The 26,552-nt window shown below is 45.8% G+C and overlaps 1 protein-coding gene across 1 annotated transcript; it reads left to right on the top strand.

Annotated features, from left to right (window-relative positions):
• The first annotated feature begins 764 nt into the window (after positions 1–764).
• Positions 765–22,136, top strand: C6H17orf67 (chromosome 6 C17orf67 homolog). The gene is made up of 4 exons (XM_034506914.2): positions 765–952; positions 2,022–2,122; positions 18,454–18,589; positions 21,716–22,136. The coding sequence occupies exons 1-3, from the start codon at positions 898–900 to the stop codon at positions 18,568–18,570; spliced, it is 273 nt and encodes a 90-aa protein (XP_034362805.1). The 5' UTR covers positions 765–897; the 3' UTR covers positions 18,571–18,589; positions 21,716–22,136.
• The last annotated feature ends 4,416 nt before the right edge of the window (positions 22,137–26,552 follow it).

Here is a 26,552-nt window from a genome sequence, read left to right as displayed (position 1 = left end):
TGTCAGGGGCAGCTTTGCTTATACCTGAAGGCCTAAAATCAGCCATAGGCCTAAGTCAGCCTGCTAGTACAAAGTCTTGGGTCTTTGTGGAAAAACATTGAAACAGATGGCTAGAAGCGATTGTAAACAAGCAGCTTTGGTGGAAGCCTGAGTAGTCATAGACCTTGGGTAGCCTTGGTGGATAGTACCAACTTAGATAAGGACAAGTGAATCATAGGCGGAGTCATAGTGTCCTGTCCCCTGAATCTTCACCCAGCTGACCCACTGTTGTGGAAGATATCTGTACTCCCCCGACCACCTATGCTCCTGCGTCATCCCCTTCCCCATATCCTGCCTTATTGTGTACATAACCCCTGTGTGAAAAAAGTAAAAATTAGTTTGATCAGCCTATAGACAAGCCGTGTTTCTTTGTGTCTTTGCCTGCTCCCCCCTCCCCCTTAGGTGATCTCCCCAGACCTCTGTTTAATGTCTTGCTGAACAGGACACACACACACACACACACACACACACACACACACACACACGAGCTAAATGTCAAAAAAAGAGATGTGTGCTACCTCAGTGAAACAAAAAAACAAACTGAAGCTTTAGAGAGATACTCAGAAACGATTGCAGAATGTGCCAGATAGACCTGTTTACACAAAAAGAAGGTTCTCGAAAGGGCACTCAGGAGGTCGAGTTGCAGAGGGACCATTTCCTGTCTCAGGATGAAAATTCGCAGGAATTCAGAGGGAAATATTTTAACAGTCATTATTGCAAACTCAGAGTCAGATGTGCTTAGCCTCACAAGGCAAATTGTGTTAGCGGAAGTCTACACAGCATTGGATCTGACAGGGCCGCTTTCAAGTAGGTAGGACCAGTCTGGAGAGTGCAGTCAGCCGAGAGGAGCCTGGCATCATGGAGAGGCTGTTTGTGTTGGTCTTCGCTCTTACCCTGCTGGCTTTCTCTTCAGGTAGGTTCTCGCTCCAAGGGCCCAGCCTATTTTTACACTGACATAATGATATATAGTGTATGTTGACATTTTGCTGCTCTCTCTTTTTGTAAGAGCAAGCTTGTAGAATTATTACTCGTTAAAAGGGAGGTAAATCACTTTAATTGAAAAGTCTTGAAATGTGTTTGAGTACTATTTAAAAAAAACGCTGACAAGCCTTCAGTTGCATCTTCTTTTAAAGTTCATATGAGATCACAGAAGCTTTATATACTTTTATTATGCTATTAGCTTTTAATATTTGCCTGTGATTACCTTCTCCCCACTAATAATTTTGTGAGCATACCTTCTCAGTGGTATCTGTGAAGACCAGGTTTAGCACAGTCTTAGAACCAGATGATAGAACAGACGATGGAACAGGAGAGAATAAATATTTTTTTAAAACCATATTCAGGGCCAAGGATGTGGACTCAGTCAGTTGGCAGAGTCCTTGCCGAGCATATGTGAAGAAGCCCTGAGCTTAGTCTCAGGACCACATTAACTGGGCATGGTGGTAAGCAACTGTAATTTATTACAGTAATCAGGAGAATCAGAAGCTCAAGCTCCTCCCAAGTAGACATTGTGTTCAAGGCCAGCCAGCCAAAAAAACCTTGTCTTAAAGCAGACAAAAGCAAACAAAAAGCAAGCAAGCAAGCAAGCAAAAAAAAAAAAAAAAAAAAAAAAAAAAAAAAAAAAAAAAAAAAACAAAAAAAAAACAAAAAAAAAACCAAAAAAAAACCAAAAAAAAACCAAACAAACAAAAAAACAAAGCAAAACAAAATAAAACAAAACCACATGTTACATAAATGTCCACTTTAAAGAAACGGGCTTTTGCAGGGAGTACATAGATTTAAATCCTGACGTTTTTGCTCTGAGTTAACCATAGTAAAAACAATGCAAAATTTCTGAGTTCTCAGAAATGCCACAGCCTTTGGGACAGATTTCCTTTTGTATTTTAACCGAGATTGGACTTGCAAATCCTCTCTGGAATACTAAGGTGGAGTGTGGATTCCTTGGCCTGGGAATCTCTCATGTCTCTTCCTGATTTTTTCAGAAGCCTCCCCGATTCTGACAGAAAAGCAAGCGAAACAGCTCCTGAGGTCCAGGCGACAGGACAGGCCCAGCAAACCTGGATTTCCGGACGAGCCCATGCGGGTGAGTGCCTGGCTCTGCCAATTTTATAAAGCCTGTTATCTTCTGAGTGAGCATTCACTCAGGACTGTGAGATGGACTGTTCTATTACAGACTAATGTGATCTTCATTTCTGGAGACGCTGGATCTACTCACCTACTTAACACAGAAATAGCAGGCTCTACAGGGGTGTGGAGTGTGTGTCCTAGCGTCCTGAGTGGGCTGCTCAACATCTCCTTCCTCCCATCTGCTTGCTCAGGGGCCATTTGTTCTCTTTGGCTGATGCCAACCCACTGTCTGCCTCTTGGACCCTGGACAGACTAGACTAGCATCCTCAGCGAGCGATGGCCTCCCTGGGCAGAAATCTTCATAGCAGCTGCCTCTGGTTATAGCCTTTGTCCTCAGCTCTGCCCTGCAGAGTTATTCTGTTCACTTGCATCGTCTTTCTGAACCAGGGCATCTGTGATAGTTAATATTGTCAGCCTAAGAGGATCTAGAATCACCTCCAAGACAAGCCTCTGGGTTTGCCTGTGAGAGCTTTAAGACTGAGCTAACTGAGGTGGGGAAAGATCCATCCTAAATGTAAGCAGCACCATTGTATGGGCTGCTTCTAGACAGCCGTAAAAAAAGAGAAAGCAAGCTGGGCATCAGCTTTTATTTATTTTTTAATGATATACTTTAAAAAAATTTTGAAATTATAGTGTAATTACATTACTCCCCCCCCTTTTTTTTCCATGAAACTCAGGCAAAGTCACACAGGGAAAGCAGGATTCAAACCAGGAGAGAGAGAGCAGAGGGCACGGGGCTGCCCTCTGCAGAGGGCTACCTTAGCAGCTGCACCACAGCTGGCTTGCTACATTACTCCCCTCTTCTCTCTTCTCTCTTCTCTCTTCTCTCTTCTCTCTTCTCTCTTCTCTCTTCTCTCTTCTCTCTTCTCCCTTTTCTCTTCTCTCTTCTATCTCACTCTCTCTCCCTCTCTCCCTCTCTCAACTTTCTGGCCTCTTTTTCTTTCTTTCTCCCCCCCCCCCCAAGACAGGGTTTCTATATAATAGCCCTGGCTGTCCTGAAATTCACTTTGTAGACAAGGCTGGACTCAAACTTCCAGAGATCCACCTACTTCTGTTTCTGGAGTGCTGGGATTAAAGGCATGGGCCACCATGCCCAGCTTTTCTTTTCTTTAATTGCTATTACACACACACACACACACACACACACACACACACACACACACAGAGAGAGAGAGAGAGAGAGAGAGAGAGAGAGAGAGAGAGAGAGAGAGAGAGAGAAATACAACCTGCTCAGTCTGTATACCGTTACGTGTATTTATGTAGTCTCAGGGTTGACAACTTGGCATTGGAAAACCAGTTAAGGAGGGTTTGTCCTGAAAGAAGACCATTTCTCCCTCTCTCAGAATTCCCCCCGTTGCCTACAGTTCTTTGTCTAGGGTTGAAGTCTCCTGAGCTCTCCCTCTTCCATGTTAGCATGCCCATTGGTGTCTTCCTTGTTCCAGTTTTGTTTGCGCGGCCATGTTGACTAGACTTCATGGATGTAGCCTCTCTGACATTTCTGGGGGACACAGTTTCACAGCAAACTCTCAGTTCCTCTGTCTCTAAAAGTCTTCCAAGTGTCTCTTCTGATCCCCAGGCCTCAGGTGCAGGAATTGTGTTATAGATGTATCCGCTGGGGCTGGGTCATTTCTTTTTCCTTCCTGAGTATGGCAGCAATATGGCCAGTAGCCTCACGGTCCCACTGCCACACCCCCTCTACCATGACAGACTGGTACCCTCAAACAGTGAAGGAAAAATGACCCTCCTTCAAGTTGTATATTTTATCACGACAAAAAGGTAAGTAATTACACAGCCCCCTTTCCTGCCTTTCTTTTGGGTGTTTAGTACAGGGTGTGAGACCTTGGCAGGCTGGGCCAGTTTTTGTTTTGGGGCCTACCTTGGCTCCTGCTGTGGCCAGCCGGAAGCAGTTTGGTTATTCATGGTATTTCTGCCTCATCCAGGTGAAAGTTCATCACAATACACCAGTTAATCTGGGGGAATCTGGAAATTTCTGTCTGACTGTATCTCTGTGGTTCAGGTTGGTCTCTTTGTTGGACCCCTCAGCTGGGGGTGACTACTTTAAGTCAGATTCTTAGGTTGAGGCCCACAGGAACCTGGAACCATGTTTACCTTCTCTCACTGGAAACTTGATGTGCATAATTTGATATTTAAAAGACTCTTTCTTTATATAATTTTAAAAAGATTTATTTATTTTATGTATATGAGTATACTGTTGCTGTCTTCAGACACACCAGAAGAGGGCATCAGATTCCATTACAGATGGTTGTGAGCCACCACGAGGTTGCTGGGAATTGAACTCAGGACCTCTAGAAGAGCAGTCAGTGCTCTTAACTGCTGAGCCATCCCTCTAGCCCCTAACAGACTTTTATCGTGTTGGAAATGTTTCTCAGTGGTAGAATGCTTGCCTGGAATGTAACCAGGTCCTAGATTTGATGCCCAACATTGAAAATTAAATATACATATATATATATATATATATATATATATATATATATATATATATGATGGTAAATGCTGTTGGCTCAGGTTGAACTAGATTGGAATTTTTCAATTCACTTTGTTTCTTCTGTCATTCTTTCTTTATTTTATATTTATTTATTTGGTGGTGCGTGTGTGCATATGGAGGCAGAGGAGCACTTGTAGGAGCTGAGTCTCTCTTTCTATCATGTGTGGCCCAGGCTTGAACTCAGGTTGTCAGGCTTGGCAGCAAGCACCTTTACCTGCTGAGCCCTACAGATAGCTTGACTCTCTTAACTCTCTAAGTGTGTATAGGGGAAGTTTTCTTACATTACTGTACACCGTTACCCTCAACTCTCTTTCCTGTACTGGGGATTGAATGGAGGACCTTGCATGAGTAAGGCAAGCATTCTATCACTAAGCTATCATCCCGATCTCTGAGGTTTTCTCTGACAGCACCTGCACCTGGCTTGCCTTGAACTCTGTGGGAAAATGGTGTTGGCCCTTACTGAGGACTCTGTGGGCCTCTATGTGCAGGTGTTTGGACCACTGAAGCTCAGCTTTCTGCCTCCTGCAACTGTGCAGCACTTGGCTCTGAACTCTGCATTGTGTGGTCCTCTCGCCTCTTAGAAGCTTCTGAGTACACTCCTTTCTGACACTGTGCCTCTTCCTGGCTTGAGGCCATGGCTTGGCTCAACCCCTGAGAACACATGCAGCTGGATTTCAGTGCAAAGCATGGTGACCCTGTGCTTGTCAGGGTGTCATGGGATATCAGTGAGGTCCCATAGCCAGGCAGGGTCAGAGGCTGGTGGTCAGAGCTGCACAGTGAGTGGGTATCATCCACCGGACCTTGGCTCCCGAAGAGTCATGGCTTCCTTCCGTCTTCCCCTTTCTCTCTTTCTCGATCTTCTTTTTTTGAGGCAGGGTCTCTCAACATAGCCTTGGCTATCCTGGAACTCACTCTTTAGACCAGGCTGACCTTGAACTCACAGAGATCCACCTGCCTCTGTTTCCTGAGTTCTGGGATTAAAGACGTGTACCACCATGTCTGGCTTAAACCTATCTGTTTTGAAAAAGGCATTGCAGAATATTTTGTGTCAGAATACCTGATATCCTTTCTCCATGTTCCTATTTGGGCCTTGACTGGACTCCCTTGGGCTACTTGGAATGATGTCCGTGGAAGGCTCTCTCAGGGTCAAATTGGATGTCCCCTGGACGTCATTGCAACATGGTTGGGTTTTAGTGTTGCACACACTGTGGAACCACCCAGGGGTTTCGGCAGGGTGCTGAAATGAGTAGGTCTATGAATTAGAGATTCAGAATACAGAGCTTCTTAGATGCTAGCCTTCAGATGCTGTACATGGGAAATAGCCAAGGACATTGTTGGACACATATTATGTCTCCTTGTCCCAGGAGACAAACAGGTGGATTTGGGAAAATGAGTACAGTTGACAGCTTCTAGGGGAAGGCATATGCATATGCCCCTGGAAATCAAGCCTGGAGACCTGTGTGCTTACTGCCAACTTACCTAACTAAACTAGTGGGGTTGTCTTATGTTCTTTCTTGCGATGTGACTGGATAGAAGAAAACTGGTTTAGAATGGAGAGGCCCTGGAAGAAGTGCTTTAGGGAGGTGTGTTAGCTCCAAATGAAGACACTTGTGGAGATTTGTAGTCTCTCCTCATGAAGACCTATGGTGAGGCATTTGTCATTGTGACCCTTGGCTTAAACATGGCACAGGGTGGCTTGTGCAGAATTGCAGGCTTGTCGGAGACAGGTTCAAACTACCCATGCACACAGGGGTCTTGACTGAAGCAGCTCCTGTGTGTTTCCTGCACCTGGCAACGTGCTAGCGATGCACAGGCTGGCATCTGCCTGGGGGAAAGAGGGGAACAGGACCCTTGATAGAGAAAGTTGGGGCCTGGAGGGAAAAGGAAGAGATATTAAGGAGAGAGAAGGCCCTGGGTATGGTGGGGGAACTTTAAATGTATGGAGGCAGCCAGGATGCAAAAGGATGAGGACCACTGTGTGGGAAAGACAGAGAGAGGCCAGAGAAAGAGGCAGGCGGATGGTGCCTGAGGAAGGCATAGGGATGGAATTCCCTGGCCTAGGAAACAGCGGGTGCATGGATTTGAATACACTTGGCTTTGGGTTTGCAGCTAGTTTTGCAGCGTGCTGTTTCCTCCGCAGCCCCCAACCACACAAAACCAAACCACACAAAACCATCTGTGTTGGTGATTTTCTGGAAGGAATGATGACTGGCAGGTGGCACACCGTGGGGGTGATCGTGGCTGTCAAGAGAGAAAAGTCACCCCTAGAATCTAGAAGCTGCTGTCAGAGAGAAACTGGCTAGGATAGTCGTTTATCATTAACTTGTCTCCGGATCTTTGGAGATTTGGAAATGGGATGGGAGCTCCACAAGGGCTGGCAGTTCATTTAGGGACATGCCACACGGAGACAGGTAGATTTGACTGCGTTGTCACCGATAGAGTTGACTCTATTGTGTCAGAGGACTTGTGGGCCTAATGAAGCCCCGTGGAGCTCACAGAGGCCTAGACCAACCAAATAACCCAACCCCGTTTGGAGACACCTGTATGACAACGGCTCTATGAGAAGAGAGAGCAGGACAGGAAGCAGCTTGAAGTCAAAATGTCCTCACAGGCTCTTGTTTTAAATATTTGTTCCTCAGTTGGCACTGAGGCCTGGCTGGTGGTGGAAAAAAATAAGGCAAACACCCCAGAAACAAAAAGGAGTACACCTCTGAAAGTTATACCTGGCCCCTGGTTCCTGCCCTACTTTCTCTGTTCCTCTGTTCATCATGACATGAATTGTCACACACTCCAGCTGCTTTGAACTGATACCAGCGATGTCTTCCTTGCTGAGATGGACTTTATAAACTCTAAAACCATGAGCCAAAACAAGTCTTCCCTATGTCTTTTGTTGCTGTTGTTGTTTTGTTTTCGTTTTTTCGAGACAGGGTTTCTCTGTGTAGCCCTGGCTGTCCTGGAACTCACTCTGTAGACCAAGCTGGCCTCGAACTCAGAAATCCACCTGCCTCTGCCTCCCAAGCACTGGGATTAAAGGCGTGCACCACCACTACTCGGCCCCTATGTCTTTTAAAAAAAGATTTTATCTATATTTTCAGTGGTTTGTCTTTGTCTGTGTATTAGTGAGGGTTTTACTGCTGTGAACAGACACCATGACCAAGGCAAGTCTTACAAAGGACAACATTTAATTGGGGCTGGCTTACAGGTTCAGAGGTTCAGTTCATCATCATAAAGATGGGAGCATGGCAGCAACTAGGCAGGCATGGTACGGGAGGAGCTGAGAGTTTTACATCTTCATCTGAAGGCTGCTGGTGGAAGACTCACTTCCAGGCAGCTAGGATGAGATCTTAAGCCCACACGCCCACAGTGACACATCTACTTCAAAAAAGCCACACCTCCTAATGGGGCTACTCCCTGGGCCAAGCATATACAAACCATCACAGCCTGTACCTGTGCAAGGTTATGTGCACGTGAATGCTGGTGCCTGAAGAGGCCAGAGGTAATAGAATTCCCCTGGAGCTGCAGTAACTGGTAGTTGAGAGCCACTTGACATGGGTACCTGGAACTGACTCTGGTTTTCTGAGAGAGTGGTAAAAACTCCTAACCACTGGGCTGTCTGTCTAGCCTAAATCCAGCCAAAATCTTTCCTAGGTGGTTTCTGTTAGGTACTGAGGTCACAGTGATGTGAGAGTAACCAACACGGAAAATGATTCTGCCCACTGCCCCCAAGAACCCCTCAGCTGTGAGGGTGCTTGCCTTGATCTTTATGGCTGGAGCTCAATCACTGTCTCTCAACGTGGTCCCTAGAGAGCTGCTCAGGCTTCATCTGAGTTCACCAGACAGGCAGAACCCAGGCTGCTCCTCATACACCCCTAAATGTGCTCCATGTCTGTACATGACCCACCCAGCAATCCCTGGACACCTTAGAGTTAGGAAGTCCTGTGCTGGAGAAGGCCTGGCTTCATCTCTATTTCCATAGGAGAGGGCTTATAGCCCTGTTTAGTCTTTTATTTTGTCTTTCCCAACACACCTGGCTTCTCTGTTTGGCTCTGGCAGTCTGGTTGCTTAGTGTCTTAGGACCTTCATTCCAAATGCCCACCTCCTGCCTATTTCTCTTTCTGTTTATAGCTCTGTAGCTGGGTTTCCTCTGCCATATTCTTAGTATTTGATATTGTTTAAATGTCAGAGCATCCTAGGCTCTGCCTTCCCCGTTTCTCTAGTCCTGTGGCTTGACTCTTCTACACCAGTGAGATGGCAGCAGGCTTCTGTCCCCTGCCTGACCTCTCTCAGGAGCTCTGGACTGGTTTATCCAACTGTCCACTTCCCTAATTGTGCTTGAATATCTAATAGGCATCTCTGATATAATGGCTCCAAAAGGAATTCTTGCTTTTCACTCACAATGTTGAAGGCCACTGCTCCTGCCTTCAACCTTGGGGTGTATGACACCACCCCAATTCTAGAGCCTGGCTCCTCATCCTCCACTGTCCTGGTGATAGCTACAAGTAGGACAAGCGATAACCCTGCAGATGGCATTCCTGCCTCCCCATTGAGTCCTCTTGTTCCAGCCTTTACTTCCGTGAGGACCTGTGGAACCTTCATCATTATTGTCCTGCCTCTGCTCCAGCCTTGCCGGTCACCATAGTGTGTCTCCACCAGGTCAGGGGAAGGACAGTCCTGGCCCAGCCCACCTGCTTGCAGGGGTGGGAACTAGGTTCTGCTTAGGCTTTTCCTGCAAATGTGGTTATTTCCACTTATCACAACGTATTCCAGCTCGTTATTATCAGATGGCACATGCTAGAACTGTATTACAGTTTACTTGCTCTTGTTCTGAACAGTGAGCATTTAGGCATTGTCCCTATGTGATGAAACGTGGCGCTGGAGAAACGGCTCAGAGGTTAAGAGCACTTGTTTGCAGTCTGTAACTCCAATCTTAGGGGATCCATTGCCATGCCCTCTTCTGGCCTCTGAGGGCACCAGGCGTGCACACGGGGCATGGACATACATGCAGGCAAATAATCATACACATAGGATAATAAAATAAAACCTGTAGTACACTTGTGTGTTTTTCAGGTTCAGTCAAAAAAAAAAAATGAAATTTCTCAGATTTTCATGTGCTTTCAATTACACTAGGTACTGCCAAATTGTACCAAGGTGTTTTCTCTCTCTCTCTCTCTCTCTCTCTCTCTCTCTCTCTCTCTCTCTCTCTCTCTGACAGGGTTTCACTATGTAGCTCTGGCTGGCTTGGAACTTGCTAAGTAGGTCAGACTGATTTCAAACCCAGAAATACACCTTCTGCCTTCTGAGTGCTGGAATTAAAGGTGGGCGCCACCACAGTCAGGGTTTCTATTCCTACACAAAATATCATGACCAAGAAGCAAGTTGGGGTGGAAAGGGTTTATTCAGCTTACACTTCCACATTGCTGCTCATCACCAAAGGAAGTCACGTCTGGAATTCAGAAAGGGCAGAAACATGGAGGCAGGAGCTGATGCAGAGGCCATGGAGGGGTGCTGCTTACTGGCTTGCTCAGCCTGCCTTCTTATAAAACCCAGGACCACCAGCCCAGGGATGGCACCACTTATAAGGGGGGCACCTCCTCCTTTGGTCACTCATTGAGAAAACGCCTTACAGCTGGATCTCATGAAGTCATTTCTTGGACAGAGGCTCCTTTCTCTGTGATAACTCCAGCTTGTGTCAAGTGGACACACAAAAACAGCCAGTACATCCAGCATCCTATACTTTCAAAAAAATTATTAGTTTTGTGCATGTGCGTGATAAGTGTGGGTGCACATACCACAGTGTGCATGTGGCAGTCAGAGGACAACTTTGTGGAACTGGTTCTCCTCTTTCACTTTTCAGTGGCGTCCAAGGATAAGAATCTGGTCACCAAAGTTGTACAGCAAGCACCTGTCCCCTCTGATGTGATGCATCATGGTAGCCACTCTCCGTACTCTTGACAAAAACCTTATATAAAGTTTTGCACGAGCAACTTTCAAAATGGAGACGAAGTTTTGAAGAAAACCTTGGCCTATCTATATTCATTTCTGTTTATTTGTGTGTGTGTGTGTGTGTGTGTGTGTGTGTGTGTGTGTGTGGGCAAAAGTGATGGTGTTTCTGGGTGATAAGATTTGGAGCAAAAGTTTGTCTTCACCTCCGTCCTCTCTGTGGCTTGATTGTGTCTATTTCTTAGGGCTGCTGTAATGGACTGTGGTAAAATAGCACTTTATTATCTTACAGCTCAGGAGGCTGGGGTTTGAAATCAAGCATCGGCATAGTTCCTTCTGGAAGCTCTGAAAAAGTGGCTATTACCCGTCCCTCGCCTGCCTCCTAGTGGTGTCTGGTGGTCCTTACTGTTTCTTAACCTGTGACGGCAGCACGTGGCCTTTATTGTGTCTACATTTCCTTTTTTTTTTTTTTTTTTTTTTTTCAGTTGTTGGAACGTTCTAGTTTTGTTTCTGGTCTGTAATAAAATACTCTGACAGATGCAACTTAGGGGAGAAAGGGTTTATTTAAGCTCACAGTTCCGGGTTGCATGCCGTTCCTGTGGGGGAGTTAAGGTAGCGGGAACCTGAAACAGTCATAGCCACTGACAAGAGAGAACGAGTGAGAGCATTGCATGCTCTCAGCTCATCTCCACTTACCGCAGCCCAAGACTCAAACCCAGAGAAAGACACCCCCACCCCACCCCAGTGGGCCGGTGCTCTTATCTCAACTAATCAGGACAGTCCCTCAGAGAGAAGCCTACCCACAATGCCTCGCTGAGATTCCCTTCCCAGGTGATTGTACATTAAGTTGTTAATGAAAACAAGCCACCAGGCAAGGATTGAACCTATGTGTGCTAAGCAAGTGCCTTGCCACTGAGGTGGCGTCCTAGTTTCTCACATTTTCCTCTTCAATGGACAACGGCCACTGGATAGGACCCACCTGAATCCAGTATGATGTCATCTTTAATTGGTAACGCTGGTAAAGATCCACTTTCAGAAACAAAGGGATACCCTTGTATAAGTGAATATGAATTTTTTTGGGTGGGACATACTATTTAAATTTAATACTATTAAATCACGGTGGGCAACAGCTTTTCTGCATCTCATCTTGTCGTTGGCCAAATTGCTTAAAACTCCCCGAGTCTCAGTTTTTGCAGCTAGAAAACGAGGAGATAATCACTGCCTATGAGGGTCATTGTGAGACTGAAGTGAGTGCTCCCGAATAGTGATCTCTATGGGTGATTCCTTAAACACACACACACACACACACACACACACACACACACACACACCCTCAAAAAAAACCCCACAACTCAGCAAGTAAATAAGTTCTTAAAGCCTGACAAGCCAGAGTCATCAGAAAGGAGGGCACCTCAACTGGGAAGACCCCTCTGAAAGATCAGGCTGTAGGCAAGCCTTCAGGTCATTTTCTTAATTAGTGATTGATGGTGAAGGGCCTAGGCCATTGTGGGTGAGGCCACCTCAGGCTGGTGTTCTTGGGTTCTAAAAGAAAGCAGACTGAGCAAGCCATGAGGAGCAAGTGAGTAAGCAGGATCCTTCTATGGCCTCTGCATCAGCTCCTGCCTCCAGGTTCCTGCCGTGTTTGAGTTCCTGCCCTCTTTGCTTTTGATAATGAACTGTTCCGTGGAACTGGGAGCCAGTAAACCTCTCCTCCTCAGTTTGCTTAGGTTGTGGTGTTTCATCACAGTAGTAGTGACCCTAACTAAGACAGCCTTCTGCCTCCCTTCTGCTTATAGAAAAGAGGCAGTGTGCTCTGGTCTGGGGACATGCTGGCCCTAAGCCATCTCTGGGTTCCCTGCCACACTTCCCAGGTAACTGATGCTCGGTCACCTAGAATGTCTCAGAGCTTTTCAAACGAGATTAGGGCATTTTTTTCCCCACAAGTGACCTCATCTCCCTGGAAGGCCCTTTCCCCTCAGCTCTGCCTGGCACCCTCCTCTTCCTTCTGACTGTCACAGTGTTTTTCTTTCCTATCTACCCTTCCTGTGTGCTCACCCTTCCTTATTTGCACTTCTGCTTTTTCCATGACTCCTGGTCATCCTTAGTCTACAAATATTAAATGGGCAATTTTAGCAGGGACCGATGTGTAAGTTAAAATTCTGTGCTGTTCTGGTGGGGTGATGAGGTCTTGCGATGTCTTGCTTCATCTTGCCCAAAGTGGCCATGCCTAGTGTATCCACACTCCTACATGTCACCTGCCAGCCACTTAGGCTCTGTGGTGGTCTGAATGAGAATGCCCACATAGGCTCATACAATGGCATGCTTGGTCCCCAGATGAACTGTTTGGAAGGATTAGGAATTGTGGCCTTGGTGTAAGTGTGCCCTTTTAAAGGTGTGTCACTGAAGGTGGGCTTTCAGATTTTTTTCTTTAGAAAGCTTCTTTTTATTGAATATTTTATTTATTTACATTTCAAATGTTATAATGTTATCCCCTTTCCTGATTTCCCCTCTGGGACTCCCCTCCCCCTCTCCCTGGGCTTTCAGATTTCAAAGGCCCACGCCAGGCTCAGTCTCTCTCCCTCTCAGTCTCTTTCTTTCTCTTTCTGACTGACACCTAGGGATCAGGATGTAAAGCTCTCAGCTATTGCTCCAGTGCTGTGCCTGCCTGTTTCCCACCATGATTATTATGGACTAACCCGAACCTGTAAGCCAGCCCCCAGTTAAACGCTTTCTTTCATAAGAGTTACCTTGGTCATGGTGTCTCTCCATAGAAATAGAACAGCGACTCAGTCTCTGTCTCCATTGTTGGGTCCATTACAGTATTGTGTTTCTCTTTCAGCAGGTCTCATGTACAGCCTCTGCCCTTCCCCTTACTACATCCTACTCCACAGGCATTAATTACATTATCTCGTGTTCCCATAAGAACAAGGGAAAGAACAATCCAATAAGCTATGTTGAGAGCTGAGTGTGTATGTGTCTGTGTGTCTGCGTGTCTGTCTGTCTGTATGCATACCTGTGTGTGATAGACTGCATTTACAAAGCTTTTATTATAGTATATTGTTTTATTTTTGTGTGTGTCTATGTGTGTGTTTACATTTATGCTTTTACATTTGTGTGTGTGTGTGCATGCACGTGAGTGTGTGTGTGTGTGTGTGTGTGTGTGTGTAGGCCAGAGTTAACCTTGAATATCATTTTCCAGGCGCTATCTACCTTGTATTTTGAGACAGCGTCTCTTATGGGCCTGGAGCTCCTCAGGTAGGTTAGACAGGCTGGCCAGTGAGCCCAGAATTCTGCCTGACTTAGTGTCCCCTGCACTGGGGTTAAATGTACACACCATTATACCTGGGTTTTTAAATGTAGGTTCTGGGGATTGAACTCAGGATCTCATGTTTGCAAGGCAAGGACTTTACTAATGGAACTATCTGCTCTGCCAGCTTTCTTTTTTATTATCATGGATAAGTTCAGTAACTTTTTCCCTAGACAGACCTACCCAGCCTCTCCTGAGGCAGGCCCTTCCCCAAGTGGAGGTAAAGGCTTTACTGACAAAGTTACCTCTCCAGTTCTGTAGCATAACATTTAAATTATTCTATTTTATAATTAATTATTGCCATTGACTTTCTGCTTGGCCCAATTTGTAAATTAAACTTCATTATAGGTCTGTGTGTATAGGAAAGACATGGTCTAAAACATGGAAATTCAGCACCAGTTGCGTTTTCAGATATCCACTAGGGGGCGCTGAGAAGTTATCTCCTGTGGCTAGAGAGACTGTCTTACTCATCTACAAAGCTGTATACTTCACTAAACACACCCGTGGGAAAGTGGATTTCTAGAAAAAGGTCCAGAGAGATAATAGGTTAACTGTCAACCCTACCATCTCACTGAGTGTTGAAGCTGGTGCTTTGGTGAACTTTATATTTAATACTTAAATTTTTGTTTATTTAAAAAGATTCTTTTTTAATTTTTAATTATGCATTTGTGTGCTTGTCTCTGTGTGTATGTATACATGTGTGTGCATGTGTATACATGTGAATATCTGTCATTTCTGGGAACTGAACTTGGGTCCTTTGCAAGGACAGTATCTGTTCTTAACCACTGAGCCACCCCAGCCCCCAATTTTGACATTTATTGTCCTGTTAAGACTGTTCTAAATTGCTTTAGGAGATGGATAGTTTGTTTCACTTCTGAGTCTCCAGAACCATTTAGTAAATGCTAACTGTGTTCGTGCTTCCTGGGGAGGATGGGTGGGGGGTGTGCACTCAGCGGGCTATAACTTCACTCTGGAACCTAGAGTGTATCTTAAGGAAATCTCTCCAGTTGCCTCAATGAAACAAATTAAGCTTCTCTTATCTTTCCAAATCTTGGGGAAGAATTTGTTTGCCAATTGTCTGGGAGAACCAGGCAAATTCTTTAAGAACGATAACATTCAGGCTTCAGCGATGTCCTTTGTGATCATCTCTGTTTATAAGTGCTCCTGTACCCTGGGGATTTGCCTTTCTAGGAAGCTGGGCTGTTTTGGCTTGTCTTCCTTTCAGGTGTGTTCTTACTGGGTGTAGAGAATTTACTCCGGCTTTATGGTAGGTCGCCTTTGTAAATATGCTTTCGTGTTTAGCACCATGACAACTGTCCCAGGAACTCCATTACCCCTTTGTTCCCATGATCTCAAAGATGGTTCAGAATAACTGAGATGTCAGCATGTATTGGCTTTCCTGGGATGTGGAGCCTTTGGGGGAATCCAGGACAGTTAACTTCTGAGCCATCCTCCAGGCTGAGCCTGTGTGATTACCTTTGACTAATGAGCAAAATCAATTCTCCCGAATGTCACAAGAAAGGATGGAGACATCTTGGAAAGTGTCCATGGCTTGATAGGCTGTTTGCTATGTCATTCTTGGGTCAGGTCAGGCTCTGCTGGGTATCTCATTTCATTATCAAGCCACTCCAGGGAGGGTCTAAGTGTAGTTTCCATTCCAATTACTGGGAAAAAGATTCACTTTAAATCATTTACAATGAGCGTTTGACATGGAACACAAATACGAGTTTTTGTTTTTGTTTAATTTCTTCCCTCCCCGGAGAAGGGACTCTAAAGAAATGAAAACCTGTTTTCCATCTCCCTCTCCTTTCTTAGTCCAGGAACATTTGAGAGGGTCATTAGGACTGGGTCATTTCTGACTCGGCCAATGCAATTGTTGAATTTGTGGTTTTTAGCTGATTTGCAGTTAGGCTTTTCATCTTTGACTAATGACTGCTTTCAGGCCTTTGTGGCATATTCATTTCCCCAACATTTAAAATAAATACTGAAGTGTCATGGAAACCGGTGCTGGCTTCTTTCTTGTTCTCAGTGTGTGTCTATTTTGGTGGCTTTTCTTCAGTGATGACTTCAGCTGCTGTGAAATAGACACTGGCTTTTGCTTTTATGTACATTTGGCTATTATAGCAAAGACAATTGACACAGACAGCGAGGGACCTTCCAAGGAGGATTTACTAAGACAAAAAGCAGTCTCTTCATATCTTCCTTTATATATCTCTTCAGCCAGCTGTACCGAGGGCCTACTGTGTACTAGGCGCTAAACCACACACTCAAGTGTACTGTGGCTCTTGTCCTAAAAAAACAAACCCACAAATAAAACTTACCCAGGGCCGGATAGCATGTGCCATAGTCCTGGCTATTCAGAAGCCAAGGCAGAGAACCATCTGAACTTGGAATTTGTTTGTTTTTGAGACACTGTCTTTCTCTGTAGCCCTTTCTCTACTTAAAATTATTTTATGGAATTGTTTTTATTTTATGTGTAGGAGTGTTTTGCTTGCATATATGTATGTGCACCATGTGTGCAGTGTTTCCAGAGGCTAGAATATGGGTCTGCATATGCAAGAGAACACATGCTGTCTGTCTTTCTGGGCCTGGGTTGCAACCTCACTTAATGTAAGTTTTTCCAGTTCCAAAGCAGTAGATGTTACAAAGTGGGTGGTAATGCTTTACCTGTATGTGTGCTTTAGGCCCTTGTCGAGTGTTAAACATCTTTTTCCATAGAATACTTCATTTCTTTCTTTGTTTCTCTCTCCCTTTCTTTCTTTCTTTCTTTCTTTCTTTCTTTCTTTCTTTCTTTCTTTTCTTGAGGCAGGGTCTCACATTAAGCCTAGGCTGGCCTGGAATTCATCACATTGCTTGGCTGGCCTTGAATGTATGGCGATTCTCCTGTCTCAGCTTGCCACATGTGCTGGGATTGCATACAGCACATAGCCACCACGTCTGACTTTGATATGAGTGTATGTTCATTTATATGATGTACGCACATGAATGTTTTCCTGGGCAGATGTGTTTGCAGGTGTGTACACATGTATGGTGTATCTGTATGGTGTATATGTGTGAATGTTTTCCAGTGCATGTGTACATGTACAGGTGTGTGCACATGCATGGTATATGTGTGCGAATGTTTTCCTGTGCAAGTATGCATGTACAGGTCTGTGTACATGTAAGTGGAAGCCATAGGTCCTAAACTGTTCTCTACCTTATGTTTTTAAGACAGGGGCTCTCACTAAACCCAGAGCTCACTTCTTCTGAGAGACTGGCTGCCCAGCAAGCCCCAGGATCCTTCTGTCCCTGACCCACCAGTGCTGGAATTATGGGTATGCACCATCATGCCCATTTTTCTTTAATTCAGTGGCTGGGACCTGAACTCGAGTCCTAATCTTGTATGGCATGTATTTTGCCAACTGAGCTATTTCTTAGATTCATCCCCCTTCTCTCTCTCTCCCTCTCCCTCTCCCTCTCCCTCTCCCTCTCCCTCTCCCTCTCCCTCTCCCTCTCCCTCTCCCTCTCCCTCTCCCTCTCCCTCTCCCTCTCTCTCTCCCTCTCCCTCTCCCTCTCCCTCTCCCTCTCCCTCTCCCTCTCTCCCTCTCCCTCTCCCTTTCTCTCTCTCTTTTTCTTTCTTTCTTTTTTTTGAGACAGGGTTTCTCTGTGTAACAGTCCTGGCTGTCCTGGAACTTACTTTGTAGACCAGGCTGACCTTGAACTCACAGAGATCCACCTGCCTCTGCCTCTGCCTCTGCCTCTGCCTCTGCCTCTGCCTCTGCCTCTGCCTCTGCCTCTGCCTCTGCCTCTGCCTCTGCCTCTGCCTCTGCCTCTGCCTCTGCCTCTGCCTCTGCCTCTGCCTCTGCCTCTGCCTCTGCCTCTGCCTCTGCCTCTGCCTCTGCCTCTGCCTCTGCCTCTGCCTCGTGTGGGGATTAAAGGCATGTGCCACCATTGCCAACCCACCTTTTTTTTTTTTTTTTTTTTTTTTTTTAATAATTGTGTTTAGTGCTGGCTGTAGAGTTCCTAGATGACATTCTCAAAACATCAACACCTCAAGTTCAAATTGGGCTCTCTGCTAAAGGCTTTTCAGTGCTCTATGAAGGCTTAAAGTACTTTTGATAGAGACATGTATTAAAAGTATTTAATCTCATCACAAATACTATCTTACTAAACATATCCACTCTCTTCCATGGTGAAATGCTACTTTTCTGGTTAACAGCTACTGTTTTCTTAAGAGTTACTTAAAAATATTTTTGTGGTTCTGTTTCACACACACTTTGGAGTGATTCACACCTCGTGGTTATAGCATCCAGGGTCCTTTCCGAGTGAGGTTGACCCCTGCAGGCTGCCCCATCTGGCTTCCTTGCTGGCTGGCTTCCTACAGGACTGTGCGAAAGACTCAGGGTAAGAAGTGGGCAAGCTGGGTCTGTGTCACACAACTTTGATCCCAGCCACTCGGGAGGCATAGGCAGACAGATCTCTGTGAGCTTAAGGCTAGCCTGGTCTATGTGATGGGTTCCAGGAGTCTCCCATCGCTGTGTGTTTGTCTCTTCAGGAGTATGCGCACCACCTCCTGGCCCTGGAGCACCGCGCTGAGGAACAGTTTCTGGAGCACTGGCTGAATCCTCACTGCAAGCCCCACTGCGACAGGAACATTGTCCATCCCGTGTAAAGGACCTGGGGCCAGCTCGGTATGTCCTAGGCCTTCTGTTGGAGAGGGTGACTATTGGACGTAAGTTCATGGTAGGGAGATTTTTTTGGGGACAGTGTGCTCAGAGGCCAGTGTGTCAGTTGTGTGTTGTTTAGGGGGGTATCAAGGGAGCCAGGCAAGGAGGAAACCAGGGAGCCTACTAGTCACCAAGAGATCTCAAATTAGGAGGGCATAACATTCTATTTACCAGCTAGGAAAGATCTGTCTGTGCACCACATGCATGCAGTTCCTACAGAGGCCAGAAGAGGGCATCAGATCCCCTAAGACTGGAGTTACAGCAGTTGTGGGCCACCATGTGGGTGCTGGGATTGAAACTGAGTTCTCTAGAAGGGCAGCCAGTGTTCTTATCAGTTGAGCCATCTCTCTCCCTCTCCCAGCCCCATCTCTGCTTCTCTGCAGGTTTTTTTCCTTTCTCCCTCCCTTTCCACCCCCCCCCCATGCTTTTTTGTAGCCTGGAGCATGTTGTGTGGTGGAAAAGGCTGGTTTTGAATTCAAAGAGCTCCACCAGCCTTTGTCTCCTGAGTGTTTAAAGGCACGTACCACCATGCCTAGTCCTCTCTGAGGTCTTTACAGACCAAGAAGGACAGAACATAACTGGACGGTTTATTATGTGTGGTTATGAGCAAGCTTTTTTTATCTTCAGTGCTGCATAGTTTGTGCTACTGTAATGGTACAGGGATGCTCCCTTCGGAATATCACGAAGTTTATAGGGCATTCTCCCATAAGTTCTGCCACCCATTGTCTTATTACCCTGGTATCATTGATGGCGTGAACTTTGACCCCATCTTATGGAGGAGCTGACTGGGTATTATGGAGCACCCAGGCACAGAAAGGGCTGGCATGGAATGAATGCAAACCGTTGCTTGGTCCTGTCCAAGATGTCCCTGGGAGGCAGCCTTGCAGAGGGCAAGAGTTCTACTCTGGAGGATGAGGGTTGGGCTAACTCCCCTCTTCTACCCTTTCTGACCCTAGAGCCCTATTCCGAGTCAGCTTCCTCTGATGTGCCTGGTTTTAACTAGAGTTGTTCTGTTCAGAGTTTGGGCCTTGGCAGCTTGCATGAGCTGCTTGTTTTCCATAGGCCAATCAAAGACACAGTTAATAGAGAAAGCCAGAAAAAGGAGGCTTATTCCACGGGAGCACACTGGGAAAAGGAACAGAGGTCCTGTGACTCCTGTGTCCACTTTTAGGGTCCTGACTTAAGATTTAGGTTAAACAGAGGGATGCATCGATAAGTGGTCTTGGTCAAATGTAGTCTGTCAATCATCTGTGTCTAAGCTCCCGACTCTGCCACAAGGTGACAAAGTGACAAAACCTTGTGAAATCTCTTTCTAGCAGACCAATTCTTCCTGTCCCAGGCACTGGGCTTCAGTCCTTTCTTCTCCCAGCATGGACACTCCTAGAGAAATTCCAGTTTCTAAGGGTTGATAGCTGAAGGGAGGGACAGTCCTCCCCAGTCTTGAAGAACTTGTATGTAGACTAGGATGACCTTGAACTTCTGATCCTTCTTCCCACAGCTCCCAAGTACTGGGATTATGGGGGATGTGCTACCATAGTCGGTTTTATGCACTGCTGGGGACCAAATACAGGGCTTCATGCCTGCTGGGCAGTGCACTGAGCTGTGTCTTCAGCTCCACAGATGTCTCTGTAGGATGTTTATTTCTGCCAGGATGGATATGCCCCTGACTCCCAGGCTGCCATTTCCTCCTGCATCAAGGACCTTGTCTTCCATCACAGAAAACTCTATCTACTTGGTTTCTTCTAGAAAACAGAACTGTGGGGGAAGATGAGATGGCTCAGCTGGCAAAGACACTTGCCGTTAAGTTTCATGATTTGAGTTCGAACCCTGGCACCCACAGGGTAGGAGAGGAGTCCCACAAGATGTGCTCTTGTGCTTTGTCATCTACATCTGTACTGTGAGATGCACACACTGCACGCGCAGAAGCGCCTGTGTGCACGCACACACACGCACGCACACACGAACACACACACACAAATTAAATGAAGGAAACAGGATTGTGGGGTGCTTAGGGGCTCAGACTCTAAATAGAGTGGGTTGACTGCCCTGTGCCTTAACTCTGTAGCAGGCTACTTCTCAGTTTCTCTTTCTGCCTCTAAACATTGAGATGATGTTGTCTTTGGGCCTGGTCCTCAGTGAATAATGATGACTTCTTTTTCTCCTTCTCCTTCTCCTCCTCCTTCTTCTTCATCTCCTCCTCCTCCTCTTCATCCTTCCCCCTTCTCTCTCCCCCTCCTCTTCCTGTTCTTGTTTTTTTTTTTTTGTTTTTTTTTTGTTTGTTTTTGTTTTTTTTTTTTTTTGAGACAGCGTTTCTCTGTGTAGCCCTGGCTGTCCTGGAACTCACTCTGTAGACCAGGCTGGCTTAGAACTCAGAGAGATCCGCCTGCCTCTGCCTGCCAAGTGCTGGGATTAAAGGTGTGCGCCGCCACCACCACCTGGCATCGAGTGGCTTCTTACACAGAATCATGGGATTCCACAAAGGTGTCATTTCAGACAGCTCCCATGTCCATAGAGACAGGGAAGCAGTAGGGACCGAGGTGGCTCAGCCTGGAATTTGGAGTCAACAGCTTGCAGCTCCTGAGTCTACCAGTGACTGACTGAATGGAAAAGCCAGCCTGACTGCTTTCTGTTTCTCCTGTAAGATGTGGAGAGTGTCAGCCTCTCCCTTTGCTGTCCTAAGGATCTAAGAAGTTGGAGATGTCTCTCAGGTCAAGAGTGCTTGTTGCTCTTCCAGAGTGCTCGAGTTTGGTTTCCAGTACTCATGTCAAGAGGCTTACAGTCTCCCATATAACTCTAGCTCCAGAAAAATCTGATGTCCTCTTCTGGCCTCCTGGCACACCTGCATCTGTAGACATGTGTACACATACAGATACACATATACATATATAAACAAAACAAATTTTTAAAAACTGGTGCACACAGAGGGATTTTTTTTTTTTTTTTGATAACAGCTAGTGGCTTCTTTCTTCCACTACCACCATCACCACCATCACCATCATCACCACCACCATCATCACCACCAGCACCACCACCAGCACCAGCACTGTCACCATTATTCTAACCTTGTTTTCTCATTCTTTTCTTCTCCAGCAAGCATGCTGATAGGCAGTGATCCAGAGACTGCTGGGACAGAGAGAAGCTTATCTTCTATTTGATCTTAAAAACAAAGTCTTCTGGCCTCAAGAACATGTGGCCCTTAGTGAACGGGCCAGAAGTTGCCTTGGGGGAAATGATGCATATGTATTCTGCTCCATTTTACTAACCTGCCTACATCGTGAAAACTAACAGCTTGAAGCCCAGGGCTCCTGAAAGGCCTTCCTGCCAGTTTGCAAGTGTGGGTAGAACTCCGGTCCTTCCGTAGAGGGATGGAGCTGGGGGCTTCAGAACAGACATAGGACAGGACATCTGTCCTGGGGACCCTGGGCATATCTTGTTCAGAGAGGGAAGTGCATCACTTGGGTCATCCACTTTTTTCTTTCTTTGCTGAACTAATAAAGGCCGGTGCTTAGTCTTTCTGTGTGCCTCTTTTCCTATGAGGAGAGTACTGGAGATTGCCTTCTCTTGCTCATCTTTGTAAACCCAGTTCCAGAAAGCGTACTAACCTTTACATTTTTATTTTTAAGACTAATTTATCTTTAGTTTATGTATGTATATGAGTGTTTGACTGTGTGTATACCATGTGCTCGGGGAGACCAGACAGAGGATATTGATCTTCTGGAACTGGGGTTAATAGATGGTTATGAGCCACCGTGCATGCATATATGTGTGTGTGAGTATATGTGTGTGTGCGTGTGCATGTGCGTGTGCATGTGTGTGTATGTAAGTGTGTATGTTGAGAACTGAACCTGGGTCCTCTGCAAGATCTGGAAGTGTTCCTAATTACTGAGCCATCTCTCTAGCCCCTACACTGTTCTTCAGTCTGTTAATGGGCCCGGTGAGATGGTGGGTAAGTGTGCCTGCCGTTCAGTCTGATGACCTGAATTTGATTCCCAGGACCAACATGGGGAAAAGAATTGACTCCCGTAAAGGATCCCCCAACTTGCACAAGCCTGCTGCTGCATGTGCACACCCACTCATATGCACAGATAGGGTAGGTATGCACACGAAATAAATAAACATGCAATGCAGTTTGAAAATGAATGGAAATGATGAAGGATATTCATGAACACAGCAGGTTTGCACAAGGGCTACTATCTGGTTCCCCCACCCCCACCCCAACAAAATATTTGCCCAAGGTTACCCCAATAGGACAATAATGCAACTTTAAATGCATACCTAGTCCTCCAGCAAAGAAGACATTTCTTGTGGAAAGCGGGGTGCTTTTCTATACCCCATAGCTCTCAGCTGTACCTCGGTCCCAGAATTAGAGAGTAAACAATCAAAGCTGAAGTTGGGCGGGGGAGTCTCCTTGAGTGGTGTCAGGGGTGGGCTCGTTAGGAAGAGAGTTACTGAAGCCCAGCATAGCGATGTGAAAGAAAGCCAGCTGGACAAAAATGGAGTCACTTGTGTCAGCCCTACAAAGACAAAACAGTAAATAAAGCTGGTAGCTTGTGAGGCAGGGTTTCCCCACATGATCACCTGATAGTAACTGTCATGAAGAAATCTAGTAGACCTCAGACAAAGGCCACTGAAACCTTACATAGAAAGTTCTTGTGGTGGTTTGAACAGGCTTGGCCCTCATGGACTCATGTGTTTGAAGTAGGCTGCGTGAGGTGCCGATTGCTTGTAATTCTGGCATTCAGGTGGTTAGGCAGGAGGAGGGCAAGTTCAAGAATAGCCCTGGCTACATGGAGAGTTTGAGGCTAGCCTGGGCTACATGGCAAGACCCTTGCTTTATATCTATGAATAACATTGACCTTTTACATATTTCTTATATTAGAGGCAACCTTCCAGGGAAGGGTCTGTGGCGGAGTGGAAAGAAACAGCTTCACTGGGCGTCTGTACCATAGGAGGTGGTGTGTAGCATTCGAGTCACGTGAATGAGAAAGGTTTTGGTCCCTGATTTATTACTGATCAACACAAATGTACTTGCTGAAACAGGCACAGACTCTTGGCTCAGATGGCTTGGGTTTGTGGCCAGGAAGGATGCACACGGGCCAGTAAGAGAGCTCAGAGGGTAAAGGAACTTGATGCCAAACTTCAGTTCCATCCCAGGGACCCACATGATGGGAGGAGAGAGCTGACTCCCACAAGTTGTCCTCTGACCTCCACATATAGGCTACAGTATGCTAATGCTGTCCACATAAACGTGAGCGCGCACACACACACACACACACACACACACACACACACACACTAAATGTAAGAAAAAAAGAAAAAAGTGGATAGACACTTGGACTTCTGTGAGAAACTGCCTTTCATATTTCATTTACCCAGCATAGCCTCTAGCCTGGATGTGAGTTTGTTCATTTAGATGCTTAAAGATAAATACGGTCCCTGCTCAGATGGACTTACTACATACTGGGAGAGACACGTATGCATTCAGAGTGCTGCACTACAGGTCAGGAATTGACAGACGTTTCTGGAAAGGGTCCCAACGCTTTGTTACAGGGGGAGGAGGCACACAGTAAATATCAGTTCGATCAATTGTGACTCCTTTCCCTGGCCTGTCTACCCCAGCTCAGTCTTGAATTGCAAACCTTTACCCTGGTAATGAAGAAACATGGTATTATTGGATGTTGATATATTCCCAGAAGACTTCTGTACTGGGTTGGAGAGGTGACTCAGAGGTGACTAGTAGAGTTGACCAGGTAGCATGCACAAAGCCATGGGTATGGCGACTATCCCTCCGTAAAACTGCGTGTGGTGGCATGCCTGTAGTTCCCACAGGAACTAGAGGTGGGAGGACCTGAAGTTCAAGGTCACCCTCATCTATACAGTGAGTTTGAAGCTTAGCTTGAATTGCACGAGGCCCTTTCACAAAACAGCACCACCAGCGTGGACTGTAAGACTTGATTGACAGCTAGCAGTGCAACTTTAGAAGTCAATGCCTATCTGGAGGAAGAGGGTCACTCGGGGCAGGTAGGTCCTTGGAGTCTGCATCTGGTTATCTTGCCCCTTACTGAGTCTGTAACTTCCCTTTGCAACATACAGAATTTGATATATACATATAGATCCCTGCTTGAGATCTCTCACTATGAAACTGATTCAGTGTGGTTCATTCCCTTCCCCCACTCGTTCTTGCTCTCTGTATTTCTCTTGGTATGCGGGCTCTGCTTTTCCCCCAGATGTCTCCTTTCTCTGACATGCCTCTTTTGTGGCTGAATGCAATGCATGCAACCATGTTCTTAAAGTGTGGCCCTGGGGAAGAACGGACATTGAGTTACACGTGCAAACTCCCAACAGGCAAACTCCCAAGCCTCACCAACTATCTGAATCAGTGGGATTTACAGGAGCATTTGGAGTTTGGGAATCATGGACCCAGAGCTTCCTGGAACTTCACAAAAGGGCCTGAGTGTGCTGGGAGGTATGGATGCTTGTTCCATTATTCACGTCTTATGTTATGCACCTGACACGGCCCTAGGTCCAGGGATGTGATGAACAAAACACCCAATGTAGATTGTGTGTGTGTGTGTGTGTGCGCACCATTGTCTATTTCGAGGAAGCGTCTTCTGCTGAACCTGCAGCTCACTGATGGGCTAGTCTGGCTGGCCATCAAGCTTCAAGTCTCTGCCTTCCAGAGCTGGGAGGACAGGTACATGTTGCCATGTCTGCCTTCTTTTACATGGCTGCTAGGGATCTGAACTTAGGTCCTCATGCTTCTGCAGCAAGGGTCTGACTGTTCAGGCATCTTCCCTGCATCCAAAGGCTGGGTTATCTATCTATCTATCTATCTATCTATCTATCTATCTATCTATCTATCTATGTATCTATGTATCTATGTATCTATGCATCCATCCATGCATCCATGCATGTATCCATGTTTTGCACTTATGTCATGCTGTGAACCTAGAAGTCAGAGGACAGCTTGCTGGAGTTGGTTCTCTCCTTCCACAATGTGGCTTCTGTGTATTGAACACAGGTTGTCAAAGACTTTTCTCTGCTGAGACATCTCTGTAGCCCTCTTGTAACCTGCAGAACTCAGTGGTGTTTCCTACATTCACATGTGCAACCAGCACCACTGTCTCCTTCCTACCATTTCAACACCCTGAGAAGACCCTATGTCCCTTAAGCTCGATTTTTCCTTATTTCCAGTCCTCAGCAACACCTAGCTGCTTGTTATGTATGGGTTGGCCTATTCTGAATATTTCATATACATTGACTCCTATACAGTTTTTGACTGACTTCTTACACATAGAAGCACATAATTTCAAGGATATCATTGCTGTAGCATGTATCACTATTCTTTTTTTTTTTTTTTTTTGGCCAACTAATATTCCATTGCATATATATATATATATATATATATATATATATATATATATATATCCCATTACATGTTCATTAGTTGATGGGCATTTGGGTTCCTCCCACTTTTTAGTCCTCCTCCTCAGTGGTATAAACACTCAGGTACATCTGTTTGTTTGGGTAACTGTTTTCAATTTCTTTTGGTCTTTATCTAGAGTGGGAATTGCTGGGTCATATGTGATTTCCATTGAGCTTTGTTGCTATTTGTGTAAATTGTGCGTGTGCAAACATGTATGTGCACACACACAGCTACACACCTGTGTGTGCACAATGTGTTGTGGTCATAGGACTGCCTTTGGTGTCTGATTCCTTAGGCACTCCATCCACCTTGCTTTGAGTCAGGGTCCCCCATTAGGCTAGAGTGTGTGGCCAGTGAGATCTATGGATCCACCAGTTTCTCCCTGTCTACCCGTGATTACAAGTCAGTGCACCACCACATTACAACCCGCTCTTAAAAAACAAAACAAAACAAACAAACAAAAACCAACCAACCAACAACAATAACAACAACAACAAAAAC

Source organism: Arvicanthis niloticus, chromosome 6 (genome assembly GCF_011762505.2).
Source record: "Arvicanthis niloticus isolate mArvNil1 chromosome 6, mArvNil1.pat.X, whole genome shotgun sequence".
Taxonomy (NCBI): domain Eukaryota; kingdom Metazoa; phylum Chordata; class Mammalia; order Rodentia; family Muridae; genus Arvicanthis; species Arvicanthis niloticus.
This window is presented reverse-complemented; position numbering and strand designations above follow the sequence as displayed.

What these genes read in the sequence shown, in the direction of transcription:
- C6H17orf67 (XM_034506914.2), top strand. Translation starts at nt 898, where the DNA reads ATGGAGAGGCTGTTTGTGTTGGTCTTCGCTCTTACCCTGCTGGCTTTC. An exon ending in CCTGCTGGCTTTCTCTTCAG is followed by an intron (nt 953 to 2,021) that starts GTAGGTTCTCGC and finishes TGATTTTTTCAG; the next exon opens with AAGCCTCCCCGATTCTGACA. An exon ending in TTCCGGACGAGCCCATGCGG is followed by an intron (nt 2,123 to 18,453) that starts GTGAGTGCCTGG and finishes TTGTCTCTTCAG; the next exon opens with GAGTATGCGCACCACCTCCT.